General features: G+C 46.4%; 1 protein-coding gene across 5 annotated transcripts in view; it reads right to left on the bottom strand.

Moving 5' to 3' along the window:
* Salm (spalt major) overlaps positions 1 to 21,450 on the bottom strand; it is a 64,335-nt gene extending 42,885 nt beyond the window's left edge. For 3 of the 5 annotated variants that reach the window (XM_070668021.1, XM_070668022.1, XM_070668020.1), the window contains exon 1: positions 19,941 to 21,450. In XM_070668021.1, the coding sequence (XP_070524122.1) occupies positions 19,941 to 20,046 (106 nt within the window). In that variant the 5' untranslated portion in view covers positions 20,047 to 21,450. The remainder of the gene's footprint in view (positions 1 to 19,940) is intronic. The other 2 variants (XM_070668016.1, XM_070668018.1) reach the window with 2 other exon arrangements.
* Positions 21,451 to 27,014: the final 5,564 nt, after the last annotated feature.

The following is a 27,014-nucleotide window of genomic DNA, read 5'->3' on the forward strand; positions in this document are numbered from 1 at the left end:
GCAATCAGACGTGGGCATTTTCCACGTCGAAATCCGGTATGCGGCATCAAACCGGCCCATCGATCAATCGCCGGCGATCAATTATGGATTATGGGGGCCCTGGCGTGCATCAATCGGCATGAGGCACGTGAATTATGGCGGAACGGCGGCCGAGACGACGGTTTCCCGTCGATTCGTTACACGCCAGCTCAATTAAACGAAGCGACGTACGCGAAGATAAATAATCATTGCGCGGTTTCGCTTCGTGCGGGATTATAAATTCAAACGGAACGATACCTGCCTGCGCTAACGAACGCCGCCGGTGAGCGGCCGGAGCCCCCGCTCTGCCAATTTTTCCCATTACGCGATTTATAAACGCCTCGCGGGACGAACGCGGCTAACGCTGCTTAAAAGGCGGAAACGTACCGCCGACACGTTATGCCAATTATTGGCGCTAAATACTGAAAGCTATTTTGTCTTCCGATCTACAAGTAAAATTCAAATAAAATAAGAAAATTGTGATGCGGCTTCTTACGCGCGTCGCTTTATAATAGCATGATATTGCGTCAATCTATATGCTCATCGACTTGCATGCGCTTAAATTTTAATAATCGATTGCATTAATATCATTGTTATCAATTCATAATTCATCGCTTATACTTTGTCGACGTATTCGCGGCCTGAGATCACTTCAACCGCGAGTTACTCGGTGGGGTCATAGGTCGCCGAGTTATAAGTCAATATAGTCCATATATTCCTCGAGATTTATATTCGCGTTTTAATTTTATTCGATAGAAAAGAAAAAAAACAAATAAAAAAAAAAAAAAAAAAAATTTAATCGAATTAATATATTTCTTTCGGCCCGCTTTATATATTTCCTTGGAACTTGTATCCACGCCGCGACGCGCGGCAGCAAACCGATTCCCAATTGTAGCGAACTTTCCATTTTGCGCTTTGGTTCAGAATGGCGAATACATAAAATTTCACGCTTATAAATGTTCCTGCTCGCGCACAAATCGCAATATACTGAATTGATTTGCATAAGCAGTTGCGCGGAAGCCATTACCAATAGGATATGTTGAAATCCAAAGTATTATTATGCGAAACAGGTAAATTGCTGAAATGAGCGTAAGAGCGTAAATATTGTGATATTGCTGTATCGCAAATAGCATTGCAGCCTGATCTACATAACGTTACGATTGCCTCGCATATTTAACTCGATTCCACGCGGAAGCGCGGAGTGATCTAGGCGTAAGACATTTCCCATTTTCGCATTCAAAGGCGGCGGAAAGAAGCGCGGCTCGTGACGAAACCCCCCGTGACTTCACAGGGACGGGGAGAAAAAAAAAACAAAAAAAAAAGATCTGCATTGCAACAGCAGGAATAATTTCGCATCCGAGTGAAGGAAATCTTACGCGTTTGGAAAGCTTGGGATCATTCACTGTCGAGAATACTAATCAGCAAACGGTAGATTTAGATTTTCTCCCATCTTAAACCTTTTTTTAATTACTAATTTTAGCAATTAATTGATAAAATATATTTAGTAAGAAGGTAAAAGTCCCGTGATGGTTTGCGTTTGCATTTCTTTTTAAATCTTGTATAAATAAATTATTATACTTTAATCGTACTAATTTTATTTTTTATTTTTTAACGCGAGCATTATAGCGGAGCAGATGTATCGAGTGAAATTGCTAAATATAAAACGTTACATTGACGGCTCATTGCCACTAACGACTCATTTAACTTGTATGTAGATATGGAGGTTAGCGAAATTCTTTATTCACCGTGCATCAGAGATATCCTTGATGGTCTAATCTCGCGCGATAATCGCGCCGAGTTACGCGGCGGTTAAGCTAAGCGTCACTCTCGTTAGTCCGCTCGGCTTATTTCGCGTACTTACCCGTGAACGCGGCGATACGTAATTTCGCACGCGGGACGTTAAGATTCCGGCATCAGCGTCTTATCGATATGCCCGGACGGCGATGCCGGAGGGCCCGGAGCCGGTTTCCGCTCGCCAATGAGAACCGCGCGACAGGATGTATAAAATTCGATACCCGCGGTATGACAGAGAGGAACGACAAATCCTGCGGATGACAATTTTCTCGTTCGGGTACCTTAACCAAACCCATCCCACCCGTGCCGCCTCTATACATCAGAGCCATTCAAAACGCGGGACTTCATTGTCCTGTCCGTTGTTTGCCGAGGTAATCCTGTACCACCAGAGAGCACGGGAGAAGAGAGAGAGAGCGAGAGAAAGAGAGAAAAAAAAAACAGATGACGCAAACCTGCGACGCTGCAGAACGAGTCGAAAAAATCTTTCGCCGACCTGGTCCTGCCGATCTCTGTGTCATCTTTTACCCTCGGTTCTCGTAGAAGTCCCCCCGTCCCACCCTTCGGCAGGGCACGGAACAACGCGGTGACATTGGGACAAATTTTCCGCCACAGAAGCCTCGAATGGAAAGCGGCGGTCGTGGCGGGCGTCCTGGCCCCGGGGCGAAAACGTATTACATTTTAAAATGACAAAAAGGAGACCGGGTCTAATAATGGAGTTGGTCTATGGGATAATATGGGGTATATACACGTTATATTCTTTCTCTCTCGCTGCGAGCGCATCCAATATCGGGTCTCGGGGACGCGCGCGTATGTACACGGGGGCACACTCGATGCACTCTACCGAAAATCGTCGTGTAAACACTAGAGACCCGGTCCCGATCGTTCTCGAGCCCCGTTGTCCTCGAACGCGAGGAGCACCGCCGCGGAACGCACCGTCGATCTCGAGTCAGCCGGCTTGTCAATCTAAAGATCGACGACGTTATCTGATCGCGATGGTTAACGTCCTTCCGCGCTCTTGTCGTTACCGTCCCGAAAGATTTTCGACGCACAGCCCCGCGCGTTCACCGATACGATTCCCGTCCCGATCGGTATCTGCGCATCGGGATCGCCGAGTACTTCGATCGTATTTGAACTTGATTTAATTACGGGACGGCTTTCCGTCCTTCTGGCTTTTTACGTTCCGCTGGTAAATACCGGCGCGATGGCCGAGCATAAGTGGGTCGAGGTGCTTGGCTCTCTACTATGTTGGGGAAAAATGTCGCTCGTATCTTATTGTGGGTTATTTATGGCGCGACCGATAAGTCACACGCGTTTCATGCGCTCACGCATTTCCTTCGGAAGACATAGAAACGGTCGAATTGTTAAAGAAAAAGATACGACGCGCCGCTTAACGCATTGATATAATTAATCATTAAACTTACATCGTCGTACCAATGCCCGAACTAAAAAGAAATATCAGTCTGGCGTTGCAGTCTCGAAGCGTGCGTTGGTAAAAAAAAGTATCGCGTTAACAACGAAACCACCGCGGTTTTGCTAATTCGATCTATATAAATCGCGCAGATCGTACTGACCGTGCTACAAGTGTGACAATTGTCGTAAGGGGCTCACGATGAGCGTTACGATAAACGTCGGCCGGTCTTATCTATCGTTTACGACTAAAGAGCGTTACGATTTATATAAATTAATGCGATTAACATTGCAAACTCCTCGCGATAAGGAAGCGAGCGTCTTCTTTCGGGGGCAGCCTTGTACTTTCTTGTTTTGAATAAATATGATATGCGCGGGAGCTCTTATCCGCATTAAAATAAGAGATAGATAAAGAGCGGCGGAGTTAATCCCGGCGACGGGGGGGCTCCATGAAGTCGTTTCGTTAAGCGCCCGGCAATACGCGCGCGCTCGTCGAGTATGACAGCTATCAAGTTCGGGTCCCACTTAGGCGCGTGCCGAAAAAAGAGCAAGAGGCGAGAAGCCGATCTCGGCTCGAAATACTGCACCCGCGGTATCTGCGACGCGAGAGCGGCAAGTCGGATAAGTTACCGGTATAAAGTTACGCTCGCGTAGCCGCCGGAATCGCCTCATCGGCCCGTTAAATTCGAAGGGGGAGGCGGGAGGGAAGAAAAAAAGGGGGACAATATTCGCGGGACGCCGATAAAAATTTTACGCCCTTTTACGGCGATCGATACCGGTCCCGCCGACGCGGCGCGACGGCGACTCGACGGGCACGCGGACGGTTATGATCGCCGTCCTACCGCGAAAACCGGCGGAACGTAATGCTAATTGCCCAGCGCGATTTATAGACGCGATTAATAATAATACACGCGCTGGAAATATCTGTATTCGTCCGACCTTGGCTACGCGCCAGCCGCTCGTCCCTAATTTAGAGGTACCGAGTTTCGTTAAAGTGCACAGCGATGTCAACTATGCCGCTCACTATCCGAAACCGCGCGTATGACAAATCGCGCTTGCGACAAATTGCATATGACAAATTATTGTTCGCGCGGCTACGGGGCAGCCGGCGGGCCTCGCGAGCACGAGACGTTCGGTGCGCGGGCGAGAGGACGGCGATCTCTTCTGGGTAAGACGACTATTTTCTGGAAAATCCCGCCTTGATTTGCATCCGTCTGGCCGTAACACATCTGGTTGTCGTAAAGACCGACGTAAATTCTCATTACAAATATTGCGAGAGCTCGGCGTCGCCCCGCGGCGCGAATTATCCCAACTCACGGCCTAGACAAAATCGATACCTGCCGCGGCGAGTGCGGGGGACTAAAGACGTAGAAACGTAAGACAGACATCTCGCGAGTCACACCCGCCAAGCGGAATAGACGCGTGGAAAATGTCCGTGTAATCGTTGCGAGTCGGGGAGTTGCGACCGGTCGCGATCCCACGTTGAGGATCGACGGGGCTGGATTTCCGTAATCGGAGAAGCGACCGGCCACTATGGTGGAGGAATTAAATAAAAAAAAAAAAAAGAAAAAAGATATGGCGTCGAGGAGAACCGTGGTTGCTTTGAGCTGTCTGGTCGCCGGATAGACAAATAAACGGTCTAAGTGGTTAGCATCGGGAAGAGAGACGAAGAGAAATAGAGAGACAGAGAGAGAGTGGAGGGAGGGTCAGAGGTAGATTCCGAATTATAATGCCCAGGTCTTCGTGTTGGGTCGAGAGAGGGTTCGCGGCGAGGGCGCGACCCGGGCGACAGGCTTGGATGGATTGTTATTGGTCGAGGATTTAACCCTCTACCTTCCGCCCCACCACGGAGTATGCTGCACGTATGATATGCTAACGAGCACATCAGCGGTGCGCGCATCGAGGGTCGAGATCCCTGCGTAGGGGTTGCCGCCTGACTGCTCCTTGTCTAATCGCGGAGGAGGGAGGGCGGAGGGCCGGCCGTATAGGTATCCGAAAATCCAATCCTTTGATGCACTAATGCCACTCGCGGAAGCCTTATCGCGAATGATTTCTTTTCCGAGCTGGGTACCGGCTCTCCGCGTTATCCGCACGCTTCTCTCCTCGCCGTCAACGATACCCGGCGACGACCCGAAAAGTGTTGGGTTTCGAAGTCCCATTTCTATGGTCTCCCGTAGTGCGTGTCCTATTGTCACGTTGCGTGTATCAATGATGCTTCGCGATACCTCGATTTCTCATTTTTCGAGACGTCCTGATCTTTGTATCTTTCACGTTTTACGACCGAGTCGTATCATAATTCATACTCGGCCTCTGCGCGCTCCTTTTTTTTTTTTTCTCCTATTTTCTTCTTTTTTTGTAAATGCGAATTTTTCCGATACGCAACTAATATAATAAGTTCGAAATGGTCGCGAAATAGTGAATAAAATCGAAATAAATTACTCCCGACTCCAGTTACCTGTGGCACAGCTTTCGATAAACTTTTCGGACAGAATTGCTGACTCGCAAAGTCGGAATTGAACGGACAAACCCCCTCGTAACATTTCCCTTTACTCAGTAAAAAGCGTTTAAAGAGCAACGGCTGCCGCGCATGAGTATATAATGGTTACATTAGAAACTTAATTTTCGAGATGAAGTTGCCGTTTTTATAGATTCTCACGAAATAGTTTCGATGGAGTCTTCAATTAGCGAGGGGCAAGAGCGCCCGGCGATGCTCGGCGATTCCGATAATTGGCCCCGCCGACTTAATGCTCTGACAAAAACTTTTGATTCGTTAAAGAAGATCAACGATAGAAACGGGAGTTGTTCGGTAAAAGCCAACGATAAAACGTCGACGAAAACTGACGTGCGCCGCCCCGGTGTCCGAAAATTCAGAGGGAAACGTTGGCGCGGCACAAAGCGCGGCGCGCTCCGTTCGTTTTACGTACAGCATGAAAAGCCCAGCGTGAAACATCTGACGAATTTCCGAATATTTGTACAATGTGGGCCGGAAAAGGCCCTGTACATGGTTTATGTAAGTCTCTAATGTATAATTCAACGACAGGACAGGACTTATACTGAATATTCGAAAATCGTATAGAACGATACTCCCCGATGCCTCGATAAACCGAAAAACATTTGTCGCAGCACCCGTCGCAAAATTTGTTTCGAGCTAAATTTTAATCGCCACACGGAGACTCAATTAATAAAAATTCCTTTTACACTCGACAGGCCACTGGCGGCCGTTATTTTTCTTAACAAAACTAAATATTTTTTTTTTACGAACCGAAGCGCGAACCGATCTCGCTTTTACGATTTAAATATATAATTTTAACTCGTGCCGTTATTATATAAATTATGATTGCAGTCGCGAGCATAAATTATTATACACATTTGTCATGTAATTTATAATTTTACCACTGTAAAAGTGTAAGACAAATATCGAGCTGTGCACTCGGCGGCTAAAAATGAAACTCGTTTATTTCAAGAGACCAGGTTAAAAGAGTGAGATCCAGTTTCAAAATGTCATCAGGATTTAACGCATCGATCTACGTGCACGACCGATTGAAAGCTTTTAGTACGCGTTTTCAGTCCGGCGACATCCTCGCGGGATCGCGCGATATTAAAATAAAATTCAGAACGAACGTCGGCAGTCACGATCGCGAATTCACGAGCTGTCGGGTGGGAGGGCCAGCCTCGTTTTTCCTCGTCGCGGACTCACGGCGTTCGAGCACGGGCATTGTTACGAAGACGGTCCGCGCTCCGTTTGCTGCCTCTCCCGGTCAGAGAAAGAAAACGATGGAAAGAAGAAAAAGAAAGAGATCTTCCGCGAGCGTTCGCAGGCGAAAGCACCACGAGCGGCGAAACGCGATCAAGAGGAGAAACCGGAGCGGATTGGCGGAGAGGAAGGGGAGAAAAAAAAAATTCGAGATGCTAATCTCCCATCGCGTCGAAGGGGGCAACTATGTGCTAATGCGATCCCGTTTAGCCAAGTCACCCGGAAAACGGGACACCCGCCCCGATCTCCGGACGAGAAGAGTCCCTGCTTTTCCTCCCCCCGACCCTCTTGGTTCTCGCTGGTGCGTGTGCGTGCGTGTGCACATTCTAGCGCGACCTGATCCGGCGGAGCCGATCATAACGTAACGGCATTGCCGATGACAAAACACCGTGCACGTCGCATCGGTGGCGTACCGGTGAGGGGAAGTCCCCCATTAGCCGCTCATCAGCCTCCAGGCGTTGTCGCTGTTGCGGCGGCGGCTGTAACACGGGCCGCGTCTCTCCGCGCCATTGTGCGCGCGATGGCGATTGTCATTATTTCGCGATATCCGCTTCCCGACCTCCCCGCGTCGCGTTCGCGGTGCGACCGAGCGGAAACATTTGGACATATTGGAATACGAGCATTGTGTCAATATACGTTCCATTCGGCGCTCCGCTCTCCTCTCCATCGCCCCATCTCCCTCGCTTCCTACTTCTCGTTTCGCGCGTCTCTTTTTTAATGCACGTATTACGGGCTGGGCAGCGTTACGATCGATGGAATCATTCCCACAGTTCTGTCCGCACCGCGCCTTCCGGCCGCGATAGATGATTATGGGCCTCGAGCGGATAATGTAACATTTTTATTGTCCACCCGGACGTCGGAATAGCCGTTTTTGTGGCGAGATACAACGTCCCGGAGATAAAACGTCACCCGACGTTACATAATTTTATTAATAACAATCTCACGCGGTACCTCGAACCAACAATAAGGTCCTATCACGAATCTATTACACCTAAGTTTATTCCACGACGATAACGAGTAATCGAGAAGTAACATCTTGGATTCTATACACCGCGATAATAGTCGCGGGGGGGGGACACGCTTGCGAAACAGCTTTGTAACGTTGCGAGAAACTCGACAATGATTTATTCCCTTTCCGTTCGAAAGAAAGAAAAAATATTTCGCCGGCAGTTCCGGATGTTAAAACAACACCTCTCGGTGTCGTGGCGGCGGAGAAGAGATTTCGGCGATGTTGACGCCGCGGCGGTGTGACGCGTGCCGCTGCCGGCGATTAAGTTCTCACGAGAACCCAAGGAGATACATATAGCGGTTGTACATAATGGGCACATAGTGTGTACATGGAAGAAGGTGACGAGAGGAAGGCGTCGGTTGGCAATAAGCCCGCGGGGGCCGCTTGGGTTTCTGCACGGTGTTGGTTGTTAAGTAAATAGGGTATCCTCGCATTTTCGGCGTTATCACCCTTTCCCCCCGCTCACCCCCCTTCGCTCGCGACGCCGATGACGGCTGATAACCCTTTCGCGCCCGTCAAATAATATGACCCTCTTAAGCGACGGCTTTTGATGTGCCGTCGCTTCGACGCACATTTTACGAACGCCGGCAGTCTACGCGGCCAATTTCAGCCTCCCGCTCCCGCAATCGACACCCCTGCGTGTCTTCTCCACCGCCGTCCCACCCTTCCCGTAACCCCTCGAAGATATCATCCGCTCAACCTTCTCCGCATCCGAATTAATCCAACTTGGCGGACGTCATAACCGTAATTCCCCGCAGCTCGCGCCATTTCGCGCCTTTCACGTCGCAGCGCTACATTGAATGCCGTCAAACGTGATCTCGTTCGTTTATTTCGAGGGACTTTTTTTTTTCTCTTTTTTTCTTTACATCGAATACATTTAAGCGGCAAGAAGCAGTCACTTTTTATCTATTGTATTGCGCGACGTAATTATAATTAATGGTGTACGTATATTATCGTGTGTTATAGTTGTAAGCAGATAATTGAAATAATTAAACATGATAACCGGTTCTGAAACATATAATCTTTTACTCCGCTATTTATCTTCATTACCGATCTGATTAAAACATGTACGCGATAAAGTGGCTGCGAAGGTATAATAAAAGTTGACGCACAAAAACTCGAGAAAACCGAGCTTGCGAAGGAAAATAAAATTCGTCGAATTTCGCGGAGAAGAAAAAAAAGGAAAAGATAATTTACAAAATTAATTGAATAGGAATGTTGAGCGGACAAATTCTCACACACGCCACTTGTAACATAAATAACCGCGAGCATGTCAAATGTCAGAGAAATTTATGTGTGTGTGTGCTTGTGTGTATCCCCTCTAAAATGCGAGACGCGGTGAAATCAAATTGTTGCGAAGATCATTTGCAGTATTCCCCCAACAATTCCCTTACTGTAAAAAGCACGGCTAAATTATAGTCGTTGATTTAACTTACGGTATTTACGGGAATAGTTGTTTCCACGGTCTATTCAAGCTTCGATCCGAGAATGCTATTTCTCGTTACGTACGAGCGCGCGGAGTTTTGGAATTAGCGACAGCCGCGCGCAGTAATTTCCCGTCCTGTTCGTAAAGTATATTTTATTACGGCGGCAGCTCGCATCGGGACGATTCGATGTTACGCGATACGCAATTAAATACAGGAATATTTTGCATGACGTAATTTTCTCCGTAATGTGATGCGACTAGATCCGAAGATACTCTGTCTTGAGGTAGGTTAGGTAATGTTAAGGCCTACGAAGCAGCAGCCGGCTTCATAATTTATTACAATGTTATGCATATTATACACGTTTATTCGCGTATACGATATTTACCATTTTTTCTTATTTTTTATTTTTTTTTTATATATTTTCGCGATTCTACACTATCGCAAGCATGCAAATAATATTATAACATACTAATTTCGTGATATTTCTACTCTGACAGATGAGAGATAGCTCATTATATACGATAATGGTATCCAGATGGAAGAAAAAAAAAGAAGAAAAAAAAAAAAAAGAGAAAAACAAGATTGCTTCGTTTAGTTTTTTTTTTTTTTATTCGAATAATCGCTGGATCATTGCCCGTCTTCGCCCGAGTAAACAATCTTTTGCAACAACGCCTTTTTATCTACTAAATTATGCATTAAACACCGTCACTTCCTATACAAAGAAACAGTTTTAAAGTTGTTCGCGCCGAAAAGCACGCGAAAGCGCGACAACGACGAGCGTCGGGGATGTAAAAACGCGATTAGCCGGTATACGTAGTGCTCGGTTAAAATGGTCGAATTCTTGCCTGTTCTCGCCCTAACCCGATATCCCATGCACCTTCTAGAGGTGGGTGAGGGTTTCTTTTTGCTCACTCGAAGGACAGACCCGCATGCAATCGAGAGTGAACGTTTCCGCTCACGCATCGGGGAATGTTTCGCCATCTTTCACTCGTGAGTTAATGAAATGACTCGTTAGCAGGAATAAGATATTTTACAATTGTGTAAAAATGAAAATGGAGATAGATATATATATATATATATATATATATATATATATATATATATATATATATATATATTTATTTGCATTTGTTAGAATCAGTTTCTTGTGCAAGGCGGTGATGTCTCTTTAAAATGTAAATGCTTATGAAAATTGTAAAGTAACAGAAACTAATTATTATAGCTGGACTTTTGAACTGCTATTCGCGATTCACTTCTATTCGGTTTCTTCTAACGACGACGCAATTAACTTAGTAGTCATTTGGTATACTCCCGATGAATAGTCAAGAGGAATAAAATAAATTTTCCTACAATCGGTCGCGTCTTTATATATATATTTTTTTTCCGTATTACCTCGCGACGGAACGAGATACTTTGCCGTTAAATTTCTGATCCCTCGCGCGAGTTTGCGATGCCTCTCTGTCTCTCTTTCTGATACTATGCCTCGTAATATGATTAATTAGAAAACGCAGATTGCCCGACACACATTGAACTTTCATAAATTCGGTAAAGTGGATGGCGAGATCATATGCTTCTTTACAAGGATAATCAGGTCTAAGTATTCAATAATTCACGCCTCGTTATCATAAATTACACACACGGTTCTCTTATTACAATGCCGGCGAGCAATACGCTTTGAATACCATTCTCGCGCAACTTATTTTTCGTTAATTCGATTTGAGGGAATTATCATACAACGTCATGCCGAAATTATTCGTTCTGGACTATAAGTTCAAGGCGACGTGTCACCTGCGTCATTAAAAATTTCGTCCATAGACCCGTCATCCTCGTCGTATTTTGAATATGAATAATTCACACTGACCAGCCATAATTCTTAATAACCAGGCGTTCGCCGTCCTTGGAACTTTTACGCTCGGAATCAATGCGACCGATATGCGTGAAAGCCCATCGACTCAGGGTCGGTCGCATGGGTGTAACAGCACGAAAATAGTTAAAATAATTATATTTCGTCGCTTACAGTCCCGCCATTTCACAATCCGAGCTACCCATAAATTTAGCTACGTTGCGACTATTTAAGACAAATGTCACAAGAGTCGTATTAATAAACGTACACTTGGTTTATCATTAAAATGCGAACGACCGTCTTCATTAATATATTAATAATAATGCGCAGGCACGTACGTACACACGCTCACACGGACGGACGAAGCAATCGGTTGATTTGCTGTAATACGTCGACGCGTTGGCGCGAATAAATGTGTACGAGTATAAAATGCACGATGAATAATTTTTCATATTTATCCGCGGCGGTGTTGCAGGCAAGACTAGGCGAGATCACCGCGCCGGTGTCGCAGTTAGGGGGATCGCTAATTCGATCTCGATCGTTAACCCGAGAAGAAAGTGAGGATTTCTCGAGGATCTGCCTCCTCATCGGCGCTCGTTTAATGGTGACGCTAGATACGGTTCCGGCCTCATCCCGATCAATTTGTTCGTGAAAATCTACCCCGTCCATCTGAAACCCTTGGACGCGAGAGCTGACGGCTCGTATCGACGCGACGAGAAGAACGCGAGGGGAAAAAAAAAAAAAAAAAAAGAGCGGGGTCGAGGAGAAGAAGAGAGACGGAACGAGGGAAGGATAACCCCGCGTTAGAGGAAAGAAGGCGAGCGTCGGAATCTTTTTGAGGAATTACAGTTACGACGTGGCGGTCACCTGAATCCGATTTCTCTTGGAATCTTACGTAGTCCGGTACCGCACGGAACCGTGAGAGAAGAACGGCGACGTCCCAGGCCGAGAAGAGGGCAAACCGTGGCAGATCCGGTGGGAAGGGACGCGACGAAAAGAGAGACAGAGCTCCCGGGCGAGAGACGGAACGATAGTGGGATTTACGCGGCGGTCGGTGCTCTTTGACGCCAACGTGGAATCGTCGCCCGACATCGCGTCCACCGACGGGAGCAAAAAGGCGGCCGAATATGACCCGTCATAGGGGATCGCATTAAGCCGCCTTCGCGGCTGACCACTCGATAATTGGCGACCTTCGCCTCTTCCGCGAAGGAATGCACACCAAGCTCTTTTTGCGCGAAGGACGCTCAGAAGAACCGCCCTCCGCGCCGCGGTACGCGAGGGGAGGGAGGGAAGAGGTCCGCGATGCGGCGATCCGCAAGGGCGCGCGGGTCCAACCGGATCGGATCGCGGATCGTAGAGTCGCGCCGGGGTCGCTCGCCGGGAAAGAGAACGGCCATACGGCAGCCGTGACATAACGTCGATGGAAGAAACGGAATGACGAAACGCGCGCGCGATGCGGGACATCAATATAAATAATATTGCGCGGTAATTGTTCGACGCGAGGGGCGAGGGCCTCGCCGGTAACATGCAAGGTGCCGCCTTACGGCCGCACGGAATTCGAACTGCGGCCTCACTCGCGCGTTTCACCTTCCACGCTGGAATGAAGTACGTTCCGCCGCCGTGTCAGCGACCAGTCCTAACCGTCCTCGTCAGCGAACCTCGGCTCTGCGACGATATCGAGAGCGTAAAACAATGTACCGATATATCAATATTAATGTAAAGCCGAGTTAGTCTGCTAATAACCGCATTGTAATCCAGTCGAATAAAAAAATTAAAAAAAGATATCTCGCTGATAGTTTTATTACATGAATATATTATTTCCCATTGGATATCTCCTCGCGTTAATTTTTTTTTTTATTTAATTATTTAATTTATACGCTATTCCGTCCATCTTATGATCCGTCGATTAATTAGTCATTTAGGTAATAGCAAGTTACAACCATTATGATATTCTCCTAATAAGTTTTCATATAATCCGCGATCGTAAGTCATCAATAAAGCGTCGCGGCGAGACTTCGTTCCCTTTTTCTTTTCGCTATCGCCACGTCGTCCGCGAACGAGAAGACGACCGACGTTTCGAGCGTCCAGTGTGTGTCGGGCCAGCTTCGCGATCAATTTTTCAGGTACACCCCGGTCATTCGCTTCTCGAGATTCTACGGAGAGAACGAGCATTGGCATTGTCTCTCGCGGGCGCTCCTCCTTTTTTCTACTGATCGTCGGCGGCGGAAGAAGGCGAAGAGAGCAAAAAGGGGAGCCCGGCCCCGAATGCACGCGTGCATGTGCGATCACGTGTGCGTGAGAAACACACGCACGTACACCAAGCCGCCTAATAGATTGGGGTTGGCAGACGGGACAGTCGCAGACACCCACGCGTTTCCCCGCATCCACGCGATGTCGACCAAAAATATTCACGCACGACAAAGGGCAAGAAACCGGTAAGTCAGCAGCTATACTTTTTTCCCCCCTCAGATTCTTCCCTCTCGCTCCCGCTTACGGTAGAATCCTTTAAACCTTTTACGATACCGTCCCGCTTTTGAATTTATTCGAATTCGCGCACGCTTTAGTTAATTAAAATCAAAAGTATTTGGTTAATTTACTCTATACAAGTATAAAATAAAAAAGGAAAAAAAAAAGGAAAGAAAAAGAGAAAGAGCTAAGCTGTCTGGGGCTCTTTTTGGAGATTTTATTCTTTTATTTCACATACGTGAGTTTTACGTTGCATGTCTCGTAAGGGTGGAAGTCTCGCACAAAGGGTTTCAGAGATCTTAGCTTTCAACACATATTATGCATCTTTCGCTTGAACATAATACGAGTTATTTACTTTGAGAGTTGTGCCAAAACTCTTTAATCATACTACGAACACGCAAATAGTAGCAGACGAATGAGAGAATGACAGTGATTCAATTCAATGACAGCAAAGATCATTTTATTAGAATGAGATATGCGTCTATTCATGTTATGTTGCAATACGTCTTCTTTCCGCTCCAATTGCTTCGTTATTTTCGAAGAAAAAGAATAAAAAAATAAAAAAATGCCGACCTCTAAATTCGCGCAAGTATATTCAGTATATTGCTAATATAAAGTCTCGTAATGTATACGAGAGATTTTTATTTTAAATCGCACACGTCTAAGTATTTTTATACCTTTGTATTCCCGGGTGCAACGTATTTCCACCAAGTTTCTTTCTTTCTTTTTCCTTCATCTTTTTTTTTTTTTTTTTTTCTTTTATCCAACGCGCTGCGTCTCATTTTTTCGGTATATAATTGAGGCATTCGCCGTGATCTATTGGGACTCGGGGGATATTTTTAAATCGATCTAAAAATAGCGGGGCCGAAATCGTTAATTAGCATCGGAATTTGATAGGCGCGGCGGGGATCCGTGCGCTTCTACATTACGTTTTCCATCATTAACATTGTTTTTAAAACATGCGTTTAAATAGATATGTCAGACGTTCGCGCAATTCCGTGCATGCACGAGATGCCAACCCGAAAATATTCACAGCGGCACAAGCAGAAGAGAGACACGGTAACTCATTACGTCGCTTTTCTATGCTCCCCGAAAATTATCGTCGGATTTTCGATTTTCGCCTTAGTTACGCGAGCACCGTTCAACAATAAACGATTGTTTATTCAGCCGTGAAACAAAAAGAGAGAGAAAGAGAAAGGGAGAGAGAGAGAATAAACGCGAAGTGCAAATCGCGACGTACTTTCGTCAAAGGAGACAAACATTTACGAACGATATTCGGTATACGCGTGACAATTCTAATCTCACAATTTCTCCATATGTGGCCATCATTTTATTTGTTAACTTCAGTAAACAAGTTATAATTTATTTATGAGTATTATCAGTTTGAGAGAACAAGTTAATAAAAACAGTGAGCGATTAATAATAAGCAAAACTGTTAAGGCATGATAACTGCGTCTCCTTGTACTGATACATTGTGTAACATAGTAGATATTCGTGTCTAAATATTCATACACAACAAACGGTCAAGCGATAACGCGTAAACCATTTTTTTCTTCATATTCCTTTTTGTGACTCTAGTATTTATATGGCGGCGTTAGTTCTTTTTTTTTTTTTAAATATATTTTTCCTCTTCTATCGATCCCCACCGCGCTATCTTGGCTAGCAGTCTTTCATTCCTTTATCGTGGCGTCAACGTTTCACGATGCTTTCGATTTGCAAGAATAATAATAAATAGTAACCAATGCTAATAATAACTGCATATGTATCACGAAACCGGCCGGTGTTTCCATATCAATAGAAATGTAAAAATTGTTTTCGAGGAAGCGTATAGCTTTAAACATTTTATCTGTATCTATTTGTATTTAGCTCTATCGTGATAAAGTGTACAGATATGTCCTCATTGGAAAGCACGATATTACGTACATCGAAGATAATATACATGTTAAGCGACGCGGCAATAAATAGTCATTAATGTGCTATTTTCACAAATTTTTCTGTGCCAAAGCGGTACTCGGCATTAACGTATTATCCATTCTTAGACGGCTAAGAAACGGCGCGATGGGGCGAAGAGAGTACGGTGACCGATAAAGCGTTCCCGCAACATTTGAGATAATTAACCGACGGCAGGGCGCCCTTGGCCGGGGCCGGTCCCCGTGCGATTTGTCAAATCTATACGCGGATCGCGAATATGAAATGCGCGCTTCAACGAGGGCATATTTTCGTTCGCGCTCGCGACAAGCCGCGACTGTGCCGGAAACGGTGATTAAGCCGAGTCAATTAGCTCCTGAAAAACCGTTCCAACGGTCTCGCGGGTGAAGCGCTAACGAACCCCGAATAATTCTTTAAAGAATTCATTCGCGCGATACCAAATCCGTCGAATCGGAATTCGCGCTGCGTCGCCGAAATGCACCGCTCGCGGACAGGTTCTTTATAATTTCGTGGGCACGGGCAAAGCCATGAACTGACCTAACGACGCCGAGCCTAAGAGCGATGCGCGAGAGCGCATATTAAGATCTATTAATATGCGGTCCGTGCAAGTCGGACGGTTAGACGGTTCTTAGATACTTGTCACACATTAGCCGCTGTCCGACGCGGCAGACAACTTCCCGCCCGTCGTCCTCGTGACGGACGCACAAGACGAGACTTCTCTATTCGTCTGTCAACGATCTCCTTCGCGTCAGCATATTCCACCGTTCACTGACAGCCTAAATGGAAAACTGCTTTCAAAACGCGGCCCACCCTTGACGACAACCGAAAGGGACAAGATCGTTACGTTACGGCGTTCTCTCGGACTAATATGAGAAATAATACGCCGTGCCATGCGAACACGACGCGTAATCCGTGTAATTTTTATACACCTGCGAACGATATATAATTCTATCTGTCCAACGCGAGCATTGGCGCTACTCCAATATCTTTAAGCTTCGTCCAATTTGATTAACAAAATTTGAAAACAAAAATATGATTAACATTTTTTTCTTTTTTAATTATTGCTTTACTTATGAATTGCAAAGTACGAGATAAAAAAACACTTGTGAACGCTGGCGAAAACAGGCATAAGAAGACCGTTTTATTTGACATAATAATACAGAAATACAAACAACCGATCTTTATATTGAGTAAAAAAAAAAAAAAAGGGAAAAAAAAATATGTATTCTCTAACTTTAAATTTCCAGATATTTTCTTTGTTAAATCGCAGGAGAAAAACACGTGACGCAATTGTTTTATACGAAGTAGGCTGTAGGTATCGATCAAAATCATTTTCGTTTTCTTTCCATAATGACACGGCATTAGTAAATTAATTTGACGTTTAATTAAGCCTTGCCGAGCTTGCAGAATATAATTGTGTCAATTTTTTTTTTTAATTTATATAAATGTAACACGTTTCGTTTCGGTGTATTAGAACACTGCTTTTGGCACTCAACGACTGTCGCTTTTTAACGAAAAACGAAGAGCACGGTAGCCTCGCACTCGTTTTAGTGGATAAAGTGAAAACCTCGATCGTGCTCGTTACCGATATAACGACATAAGTGAGAAATGCGATTGCCGTCAAACGTTTCTCTCAAAGTTCGATTTTTATATGTATTACATAATGTAGAAAAACTTGGGCGACCAACGAACCGGTTTGATAACCGGCGATGTATATTCTTAACTTATCAACATTTTTTTTTTTTTCCCAGTTAATATCTGCAATATTGTACACCGAAACCTCTCATAATTTGATAGCCTAAACGAACACTAATACGAGGTAACTATACATACATAATAACGTACGTTGTGCAAGTAAAAAAAAGAAAAAAGAAAAAAATAAATAAATAAAAAAGAAGAAAAAAAAAAGTTACGCCCGCTGCACGATAGCTTATCAAACTTTCCGCTATATTAAATGACGAAGAGTTCATAAAAAAATTTGGGGATTATCACGAATTATAATTAGTGCATTACTTAGATAAACTTCAGTAACATAACTAGACTTATCGTTGCCGCGGCACCCGCCGACATTTTCGATTTTGCTTCTGACTCAGCAAGAAACCGACCTGTCACGTACACGCGCGAGGAATGAGACGCGCTTTATGTTGTTTTCGAGATGTTCCAACTATTCCGAGAGTAACAACGACGCGGAAGGCGGGCCGCGGTAACCGCGCTCGGAAACTTACAATTGAAAAAGTTGCCGAAAATTAAGACCGTCCGCTCGCGGCGTCCGTTCCGATACCGCGGAGCGTTGTTGGAAATTTTATCCGTCACGCCGCCGCCGACCTACACCTACCTACCCGCGTATCTCGTCCCGGGATACCGTTCTGAAAAATATTTTTCTAGGGTTTCTCCACGAAATATCCGTTTTTATCGGCGAGGTTAAGCCGTGTCCAGCATTAAACGTTTCCTGTTTAGACGTGATGCCTGCGAATGGTACATGTACCAAATGGATACACGGATGTCAGGTACGTGGATTCAGTAAAACCCGGCGGTTTATAGTAACGTGTTCTTATCCCCCTTCCCTCCCCCTCGACGCGCCTCACCGCGATCGGAGAAATTCTGGTTATGTTTAATGGGAAATGTGTTAATGTTCCCGATAAAGTTTACGGTCCCAGATAGTATCGCTGCGCCTTAAATTTTCTACGACAGTCAATATACACGTTCTCTCTCTCGTACGGGAGATATACGAGATTTGCGTAAGTAATTTTCGTAATTTACTTTCGTACCGCGTAAAAATTAATTTTCCTCTCCCACCCGACATTTTTATCGTGCGTTTTGATTTAACGATATATTTATTGGAAGGCGCGGAACCACCGCGTCGATTGATCGATTCGTTCGCAAAATTATTCCGGTTGAATTTTAAAAGATAATTCGAGATTTAATTTAAACTTTAATTAAAATAAAATAAAAAAAAAAAAAAGACAATCTTAGTTTAATATCGCGATAACTATTGCGGGGAATATTAATTTCATTATTCGAATATCAATCTCGGCGTTAACACGCCGCGAGTTTTATTAACGAGACTTCACGTCGCGTAAAGTTCAATGAGGATCCAATCGCGAGATGCGAGGCGGCGTGTATTACAACGCGATCTTCGCGCAAAGTGCAATCCTCGTACGATTTAAGCGTGCTCGAAAATGCGGCGAGAAGAGCTCACCGGCCGGGAGAGCGCATTCGTGCAGGAAGATGGAAGTGTTTTATCGGCCGTTTCTTAGGTTCGCTTTGATGTTACGCCGAGGCGGGTTCGTTTATCGAAGGTGAATCCACGAGAAGAGGCAGACGCGTTTCAATCCGACGGGAAAGTGCTCGCGAATCAAGTCCCGGTGCATTTAGCGGAGCCGACTGTATTACGGGGAACGTCGCGATTAATCTCGAGGCCGGATTTTCGCGTCTACTCGTGCCGCCTTTCGACGGCGTTGATTTATGAAATTTTTAACCCCCTATTCCCCCTCGTCGCTGAAAGTATCGCCGGGGTCGCCCGTAGTCGTCGTCGCGCGATTCTGTCCGCCGTCGCGGCCTGCGGCTGATCGTCGCGCCCGTTTTTCTCACGCGTCGTACTCGTTTCAACACGCTCGCGCTTCAACTACCGCGTATACGTAAACCGTTACCGCATCTCCCGGGCGCGCTTTCTTATCGCGTTATTGTACTCCGAACTGCCGGGCAAGTCGTGTAACTTCGTCCCCGATACAGCTCGCCCTGAACTTGTATACACGCGGGCTCGGGCCGTAACTTTGCGGGAAGGACGTTATTAACGTCCGACTAAGACGCGCTTTTTACCGGTTGCAAGAAACTCGGTGCGTTACGCACACCGCGCACTATTCCGGGTATTGTCTTTATCGCTCGTGCATCGCGCCTCGTAAGTACTCGTCAAGTACCCCGGGAAACAACTTTTATTATCGCGTTTTATAACGAGGATCATCACTGTGATGCTCGGGTGTTTTTCGGGCCACGCAATACGCACGGCGATAGTCCAGCTTGTTTTCGAGCCCTACGTTCAATCAGCGTCCGGAAAATCTTTCGAAATAGGCACATCCTTTTCTTTTTTACGTACGCGCGACGCGCGAGTCACGGATTCGGTCTCGCTTCGCGTCGTTCGCAAAGAGCGCGTTCGAAAAACAATTGGGGCCGAATGGTCGCGATAATCGTTCACCGAAGTCGAAGATTTTTATTGATCGGATTAACGATATGGAGGGGTGAGGGCGGGCGAAGAGTAAAAACAAAAAAAAAAAGACAGAAAAAAAAATCACTTACCGATATTGCCCGCGACGGTTCCAATGGGATTGGCCAACAGGGGCCTCTGGACGAGATCCTCCTCGAGATGAGCGCGACTCGGTCGAGCCTGCTTTCTCCGTGACATCCCTCCGACTCGGTGGAATCAGTTCGCCGCACTCCTCGTCGCTCTCGCACCCCGTCGAAGAGGCAGTCGCCGTCCACCGATGGCTCGGATCGGGTCGGTGCGCCCGTTTCTCGCGGATCGTCCTCCTCTTCCTCCTCCGCCGTCTCGTCGGGGATCCCGGCGAAAAGTAGACGAATGCGCGGGTCAGTCGAGACGTCGTCGACGGGACAACGGCGGCTGGCGACGTCGCTGTGTCGTCGAGGGCGCGTACCTCATGTCTCCTCCCCGTCTCGTGTCCTTCCCCTCGCCACTTGTCAGTCCCGTCGTCAGTTTTCACTAACGCGCGTCGACGACCGAGTAAACGCAATGTCCGCCGACCGCGCACTTGAACATCGGCACTGACTGTCTAGGGGAGACGCGTCTCCCCGCGAACCGCGACGCACTTCACGTCGCGTCTCATACACGGCGGATGGCCGCCGATGGTAAAAAAAAAAGTTTAATTGTCGCCCGCCGGCCGGTGAGCGTGTCAACTCGGCCAGTAATCCATAGAGGCTAACGCACCGATCCCCTAACCCATTCCCCACAAGCCTCGCGAACCGGGGCGAGCGTTTCCTCCGCGTCGAGAGTGCCTGCCGGAAGTAACCTTGAACGTTTCGCGCACTGATTTTCTTCTCTCACTGGCGAGATCGCGGACGTCCCTCGGTGCAACCCGCACGTGGCCCGTTCTCCCTCTCTCTCTGTCCCGCGGCTGCGAAAGTCCACCGTTGTTCCGAGACGGGCGGTCGTCGTCCCGGCTTGTGTTCACTGTCCGGTCGTGCCTCTGGCAGACGTCCCGGGGTGATCGCGCGGACGCGATCGCTCACAACACACACCCGGTACTCGTACGATTGCCGCTCTGCCCGATGATCGCGACCGAATGGCGGCGTGAAACCGGCGACATTCCCGATGGCGCGCGCGACGGCACCTAGGTAGCGATGCTGGCGCGTAACTCGTAACTGGAACGGTCGAGTGAACTTAGGCGCGCAATTCGCGGATGCACGGTGCCGTGTCCCTTACGCCACTGCTCTTGCTCCGTCGTACGCGAGGACACACGTGTGCGCGCGCGGTGACCGGCTCGGTTGACGACGGCGAACGTGCGCTCGCCCGCGCGGGACGTACACTGGGTGGTTCGTGTGTGCGGCGTGCGTTCGTGCGTGCGGGTGTGGGCGAGCGTGTGCGGGTGTACGCCGTACGTGTACGTGTTTACAGGTCTATACTCGCGTGAAATCCGCTGCTCCGATGCTACGAGTCGGCCGGACGACGGACGGACCAGCTCTGGGCCTGACAACCAGACGCCCCTCTCCGCCGCCGTCGAGACGCGGACGTTGGTGGTGGAGAGAACAGAGAAGATATGCCCTGCGCACGCTTTCGCCTCCACCACGATTGCGACTGCTGCGCACCCTCTCTTCCCCACTTCTGGCGCCGCCTGCCGAGTGTCCGTGTCCCCCGCTCGTTGCCCCTCTCGCGCGCGCCCCACTCCCGCGCGCAATTTCCTCCGCGATGCGCCTTCTCCATGCGCCGCGTAACCCGTGAAACGCGGGGAGATCCACCCTTGGTGCGCGAAAGCAAGTCGATCTCTTCACGCGCGCTATCATCGTCGGGGACTACGCTTGCACGCATGCACTCTTCCTATACGACTTTCCCGCGTGTATGCCACCGGAACGGACCGCGATTCATCCCGGGGATCCTCTTCTCGTGGACGCGGAAGAACGACTCTCACAGGACGGATCTCGTACCTAAGCGAGCGAAGTAAGAGCAAACTCTCTTCTTTCTCTTCCCTCCCGCCCCCTCTTTATTACGTGTCTTCGTTCGGCGATCTCGTCGCCGACTCCGCGAGAGCCCCAGGATCGCGTAAGGGGGTTGCTCGCGCGACGCAGCGAAGCGTGATCGAGCAGAGCCCTCGAAAGGGACGCGCGCGAGAGAGGAATCCTTTCGCCCGCCGTTACCCGGCTCCCCGCGCCGCGGTATCGCTCCGTTCCTCGTCCTCCTCTCTACCTGCGCGATCCGTCTTTCTCTCTGTCTTATTCCCCTTCCGGCGGATGCTCGATATCCCCACCGAGGGGAACCGCGGGACCACGAGGCGTGGCCTGTCCCGGAGGAGTGCCCGCCTCCTTATGCATTATTATAGCGAGCCACTCGTGTCTCTATGATTTTATATGCCGCGTTTCGGCGTGAATATTCTAGCGCGCTTCCACGGTGCTCTTGGCGCGTTTCCGCCACCGCCGCCCGCCCGCCCGCCCGCCCGTCGCTCTGCTCCGCTCCGCGCCGAGCGATATCGTGTGTTTTATGCTGCCCAATTATTTTCTCATTCCACCGTTGCACTCAATCCGGCCGGCCGTTCTCCCGCTGATTGTATGCGGGACGGCGAAGCGAGGCGCAGGAAAAGATCGTAACGAGCGCGCCCCGGCATTTCTGCGGCGTCGCGGAATTACTTGTCAATCGGGATTTCCTGCGACCGCTACGAGCAAGATATTCGTATCGGCCGTAATTACTAATTGCGCGCATTAAGCGAAGATTATGTAGGTACAGGTATAGGTGCAAAATAGTCGGCTATCTAAACGAGGTTTAATATTAGCCACTTCATGCCCCTTCGCGCCGGTGATTTCCCAGTCGTTCGCGGTTACAATGTAAAGACGCGGTGAGAGAATCGACCGGATGTGTCCCCCGCGCGGTTGTTTGCATTATCGGCAGAAATCAGATCATACGTTTTTTGATTCCTTCTTTTTTTTATTTTAATTTTTTTTTTTCCTCATCTTTCCCACGTATATCTTTATAAGATATCTTTACGTCACACGGAACGGGTTTATTCCGAAGGTACCGCACGTCGTACGCATAGCTTGCGCAACTTTACTTATATATATATATATATACTAAATAAATTTTCATAGCTATAAATTCGAACGGCTATAAATGAATTTAGTAAATAAATTTTCATAGCTATGAATTTTATAGTCTTACTCGCTGTGGGCTCTTTGACTCGCTGATTATTCTGTTATGACACCCCCTCGGATTTTAAATTAAGCCCGAATATGCAATAAATATTCATGAAAAGTAGCAAGCGTTGGAAATGTAGCAATAGCCGCCGTGGGTTTTTTTTTTCTTTTTTTTTTCTGTACAAGAATTCCATTTTGCAACCTTATAATCATCTGCTCATGTTCCTCGTCATAACGAGATGAACACGCAGATTATATAATGCGCGACGAGTTTCTTTATCAAAGCTGCAGCGATATTTTTTTTTTTTTTTTCTAAACTAACGTGTTTCGTAACTAAACAATTCCATCAGGCAATCGTGAACGGTAATAATTTTTTTTTTCAATGCAAGTATAAAGGCATTTAATAGACATTTGCGTGACCACGGGTAAAAAAATCTATCGCATTGCATTAGACAACAAAAATAGCTTCGTATATTTCCGCATCTATGCAGCTTTTTGACCGACGGGCCATGCCTTCTCGGGAGAGATCGGGGAATATCTGCGCACGTACGTTGTATCGCTTATTTATTCGTGCAATAAATAATTCACTCTTTCTGGGAGATCCAATCTCGCGCTACAAAGTAGTGGCGAGCGTAACAGCCCACTTTATCATGAAATACCGCTGAGGAAACGCCGCATACTATAAATGATAAACTTGGCTCTATCTTATTTTTAACTCGCTATATTCTTTATCGGCCATAAAGCCGTAGAAAATGTCGGGCAAGAGAGGCGACGTTACGAATAAAGGCTTCATGTCTCAGGACCATAAAATCAGCGCGGATGTATTGTAGCCTCGCTTGCATATAATATGGCAGCGTGTAATAAACTCCCTGCGGCGTGTCCGCAAGACGATTGGGTATTACTTTTCGTTTTATTATCACTTTATTATTACCGCGCGTTGCCTTTATGGGCATATTAAGACGGCGGCGAGGACGCGGCCGGTCAGCCGCTCGCCCGCGTTCGTGTGCGTGGAGTGATTCACCTTTCCCCGGAGTATTCTCCTTCTCGCGATTTTACCACTCTATCAATTATGAGCCGGGCCCGAGCGGACGTGGGGTCCCCGGGTCCGCGCTTTTTTTTTCGAAGAACGGGAGTAACGGACGGTAGCGTTTCGTACATTATAAAGTCGATTGGCGTGAGCGCGACAAGTGCCGCATTCTAATAAAGATTCGTTACGCCCAGGCGAAAATTTTACGGCGGTGATATTAAACTAATCTACCCTGAAATAGCTAGTTGCGCTGTGGGTTGATAACGCCGGTATCTTTAGAACCGCGTATACACGCCGGCTTGATGATGTTTACAGCGTACAAGCAGTTTAACACCGGCGTTACTTCTTAGTTATGAACATCGTATGGCTATAAAGCCTACGCGAACACGATGGGAATTATTGCCGGGGGATAAAAATGGTTATTAAACATTTGCGAATGATGGTAGGAATTATCTACCGGTTTTTTTTTTTTTTTTAAGAATCGTTAAACATTCTTGAATTGAAAAAAATGGAAAAAAAGAAAAAGGAAAGTACTCGTGATAATATTACAACAAAGATCAACAAAGAACAACTTAGCACCGACAATATAGGATTAACAGAGAAGAACGACGAACTGGCAGACTGGCGAAGGGCAGGCGAAAGAAAAGAAGAGGAAGAACATGAGACTAAAGGGTCAAAGGTGAAACCCAGCCTCTCGCCCTTGCTGGGCGGAGAGATCCAATCGAAATCCTTGCTATACTCGGACTCCTTCATCCACCAACTTGGCTCGCATCATGCCCTCATTATACTCCTATCGTGAAGTGCGATTAGAGGTGCAAATTTGTTGAAATCGTTCCCGGGTTCCGAGAGCTCGGCAAATAAATCCCGCACGTTTTTACTTCGCAGCGCAACTTTTTCTTTTTTTCTTTTTATTTTTTCTCTCTTTTTTTAGATTATTAATAATTTATAAGGATGAATCTCTCTCGTAAATAAAAATATCACGCGATCGCAATACAACTCGAAGAGGCTACTTTAAGACTCGTAAAATTGAATCCGGCCGTTTACTGTCACGTTTAATAAAAATATGAAGGGAAATACATCGGGCATGAAAATGCACGTGCCCAAAAAATATCTCGCTCGACATTCTTCCAGAAAAACTTTCAGAGACTACCTACAAGTGGTTGCTTATCGTCGTCGAACTTTCGGGGTTTCAGGAAAAATAACCGATCGGATAAAGATCTTTATGTGAAATGGAGAGCTGAAATATTATACCCGTTAGAATCCAAATTGGGTTCCTTTAAAGTGCCCTGCAAGCCGCAGGTATTTATAATTTCAGCCTGGTTTTGATGTACTGAATTTACATAGCGACTCCGTGTTCCCGTCGCGGGCGAACCGCACTTATAAATACGCTATTTTATTCCGTAGGCAGAGATACGATTTTTACGGACACGACGGATTTTTTACAGATTCTAAAACGCGATAATTTGACCATACTTAACGCATCTTATTATACGCCGTATCGAATCTAATGTGCAACCTCGGCGATTTGTACCACGGCGTACATCAGAAATTTTTACATCACACGTATCTTTCAATAAAGATAAGAATCATAACTGCATATACAAAATCGCGCATCAAATAATTCTTTTCTGAAAAGAATTAATATTTTACTACGCGTTTAAAAATCTGATAAGCTACACGTATCCATTTTGAAATAAAAAGCATCTCGCATAATAACCGGCATAAAAAACAAATGTGAATAAATTAAAGATATGGCTTGTAATATATAATTCGCAAACACAAAGCCGACAAGAGAATATATATATATTTTTTACGAGTTTAAAAGATGCCAATAAATTGTGTCTATTATAACTAGAAATTTTCTCTAAGCCATATTTCACATTTTAGAAATGTGTTCTTTTTTTTTTTTTGCGCGACACATTTGGAAAAAGACCTGGAAAATGTTCCAGGTCTTATCGATCATCCGACAATGACGATCGATAGTCATCGTTGAAACGGTCGAAACTTCCTACGCCGGAGTAACCGCGGTCAAACCCACAGGACCACCAGCATCGACGACGTCCACGAGCCAGTTGCATACGTTAAAGGGACGGGTGAACGGCTGTTGTTGTTTTTAATTATGTTTATAATCAACGCGTGGCATGTCTATGGTAATCGGTACCCGCCTATTCGGTCGGTCAGGCGAGATTTACAGCCCAGTTAGTCTCGCTCGCAATGACTCTCAAATCACACCCGGCATTAAGCAGAGTTGATGCCGGTCGAAGATCTACGCTTAAAAATTATAAATGAATAAATATAAAATATATTTACCGCGATCAAAGCAAGGACTTCGTACACTTTGCGATAGGTCTAAAATATAACCGATAAATTAAAACAAAATATAATTAATAATTTAACAAAAAAATAATTCCTACGTCTTCTTTTTGATCTAACGTCGTTCTTCATATTGCGTTTTAATAATGATAACCATATTCGACTACAGTAATCGTTGAAGTAAAATAAAAGTCATACCGATTAATCGAGTAATATTTTATCGTAAAATAACGAGCCTTCCGTCTCATCGAATTCGTTCTATAAGCTGTCGACGTTAATACGAATAAGAGTGAAGAATAGACGTAAATTGAGAGATGTCAGCTACACGCAATGAGGGAGCCGTTGAAAAAAGAAGTAAAAAAAAAAAAAAAAGAAAGAAAGAAAGAATGCATAGTGCCCCGAGGTGACCCGGCACCTAAAGTGAGATTTGCTAAAGAGTCTCGGTCATGCGAGGCTACGTGCAGACTCGCATATACGCCGAGAGCAGCACACAACTGCGCCCGCTAATGACGCGGAGAGATACCGGCGATATCTCTAATTAATTCCTCCTATCTTCTCGATATACAAATGCTCGTTGGCCCACTGTAATACCGGGGCTGTCGTACAGCGGAGCGGCGTTCTTTCGGCGCCATTGAAAAAGATTTACCGAGCGTTCCGCACGACGGCGGAGAGTAGTT

This window comes from Cardiocondyla obscurior, linkage group LG16 (assembly GCF_019399895.1).
Source record: "Cardiocondyla obscurior isolate alpha-2009 linkage group LG16, Cobs3.1, whole genome shotgun sequence".
Classification (NCBI taxonomy): domain Eukaryota; kingdom Metazoa; phylum Arthropoda; class Insecta; order Hymenoptera; family Formicidae; genus Cardiocondyla; species Cardiocondyla obscurior.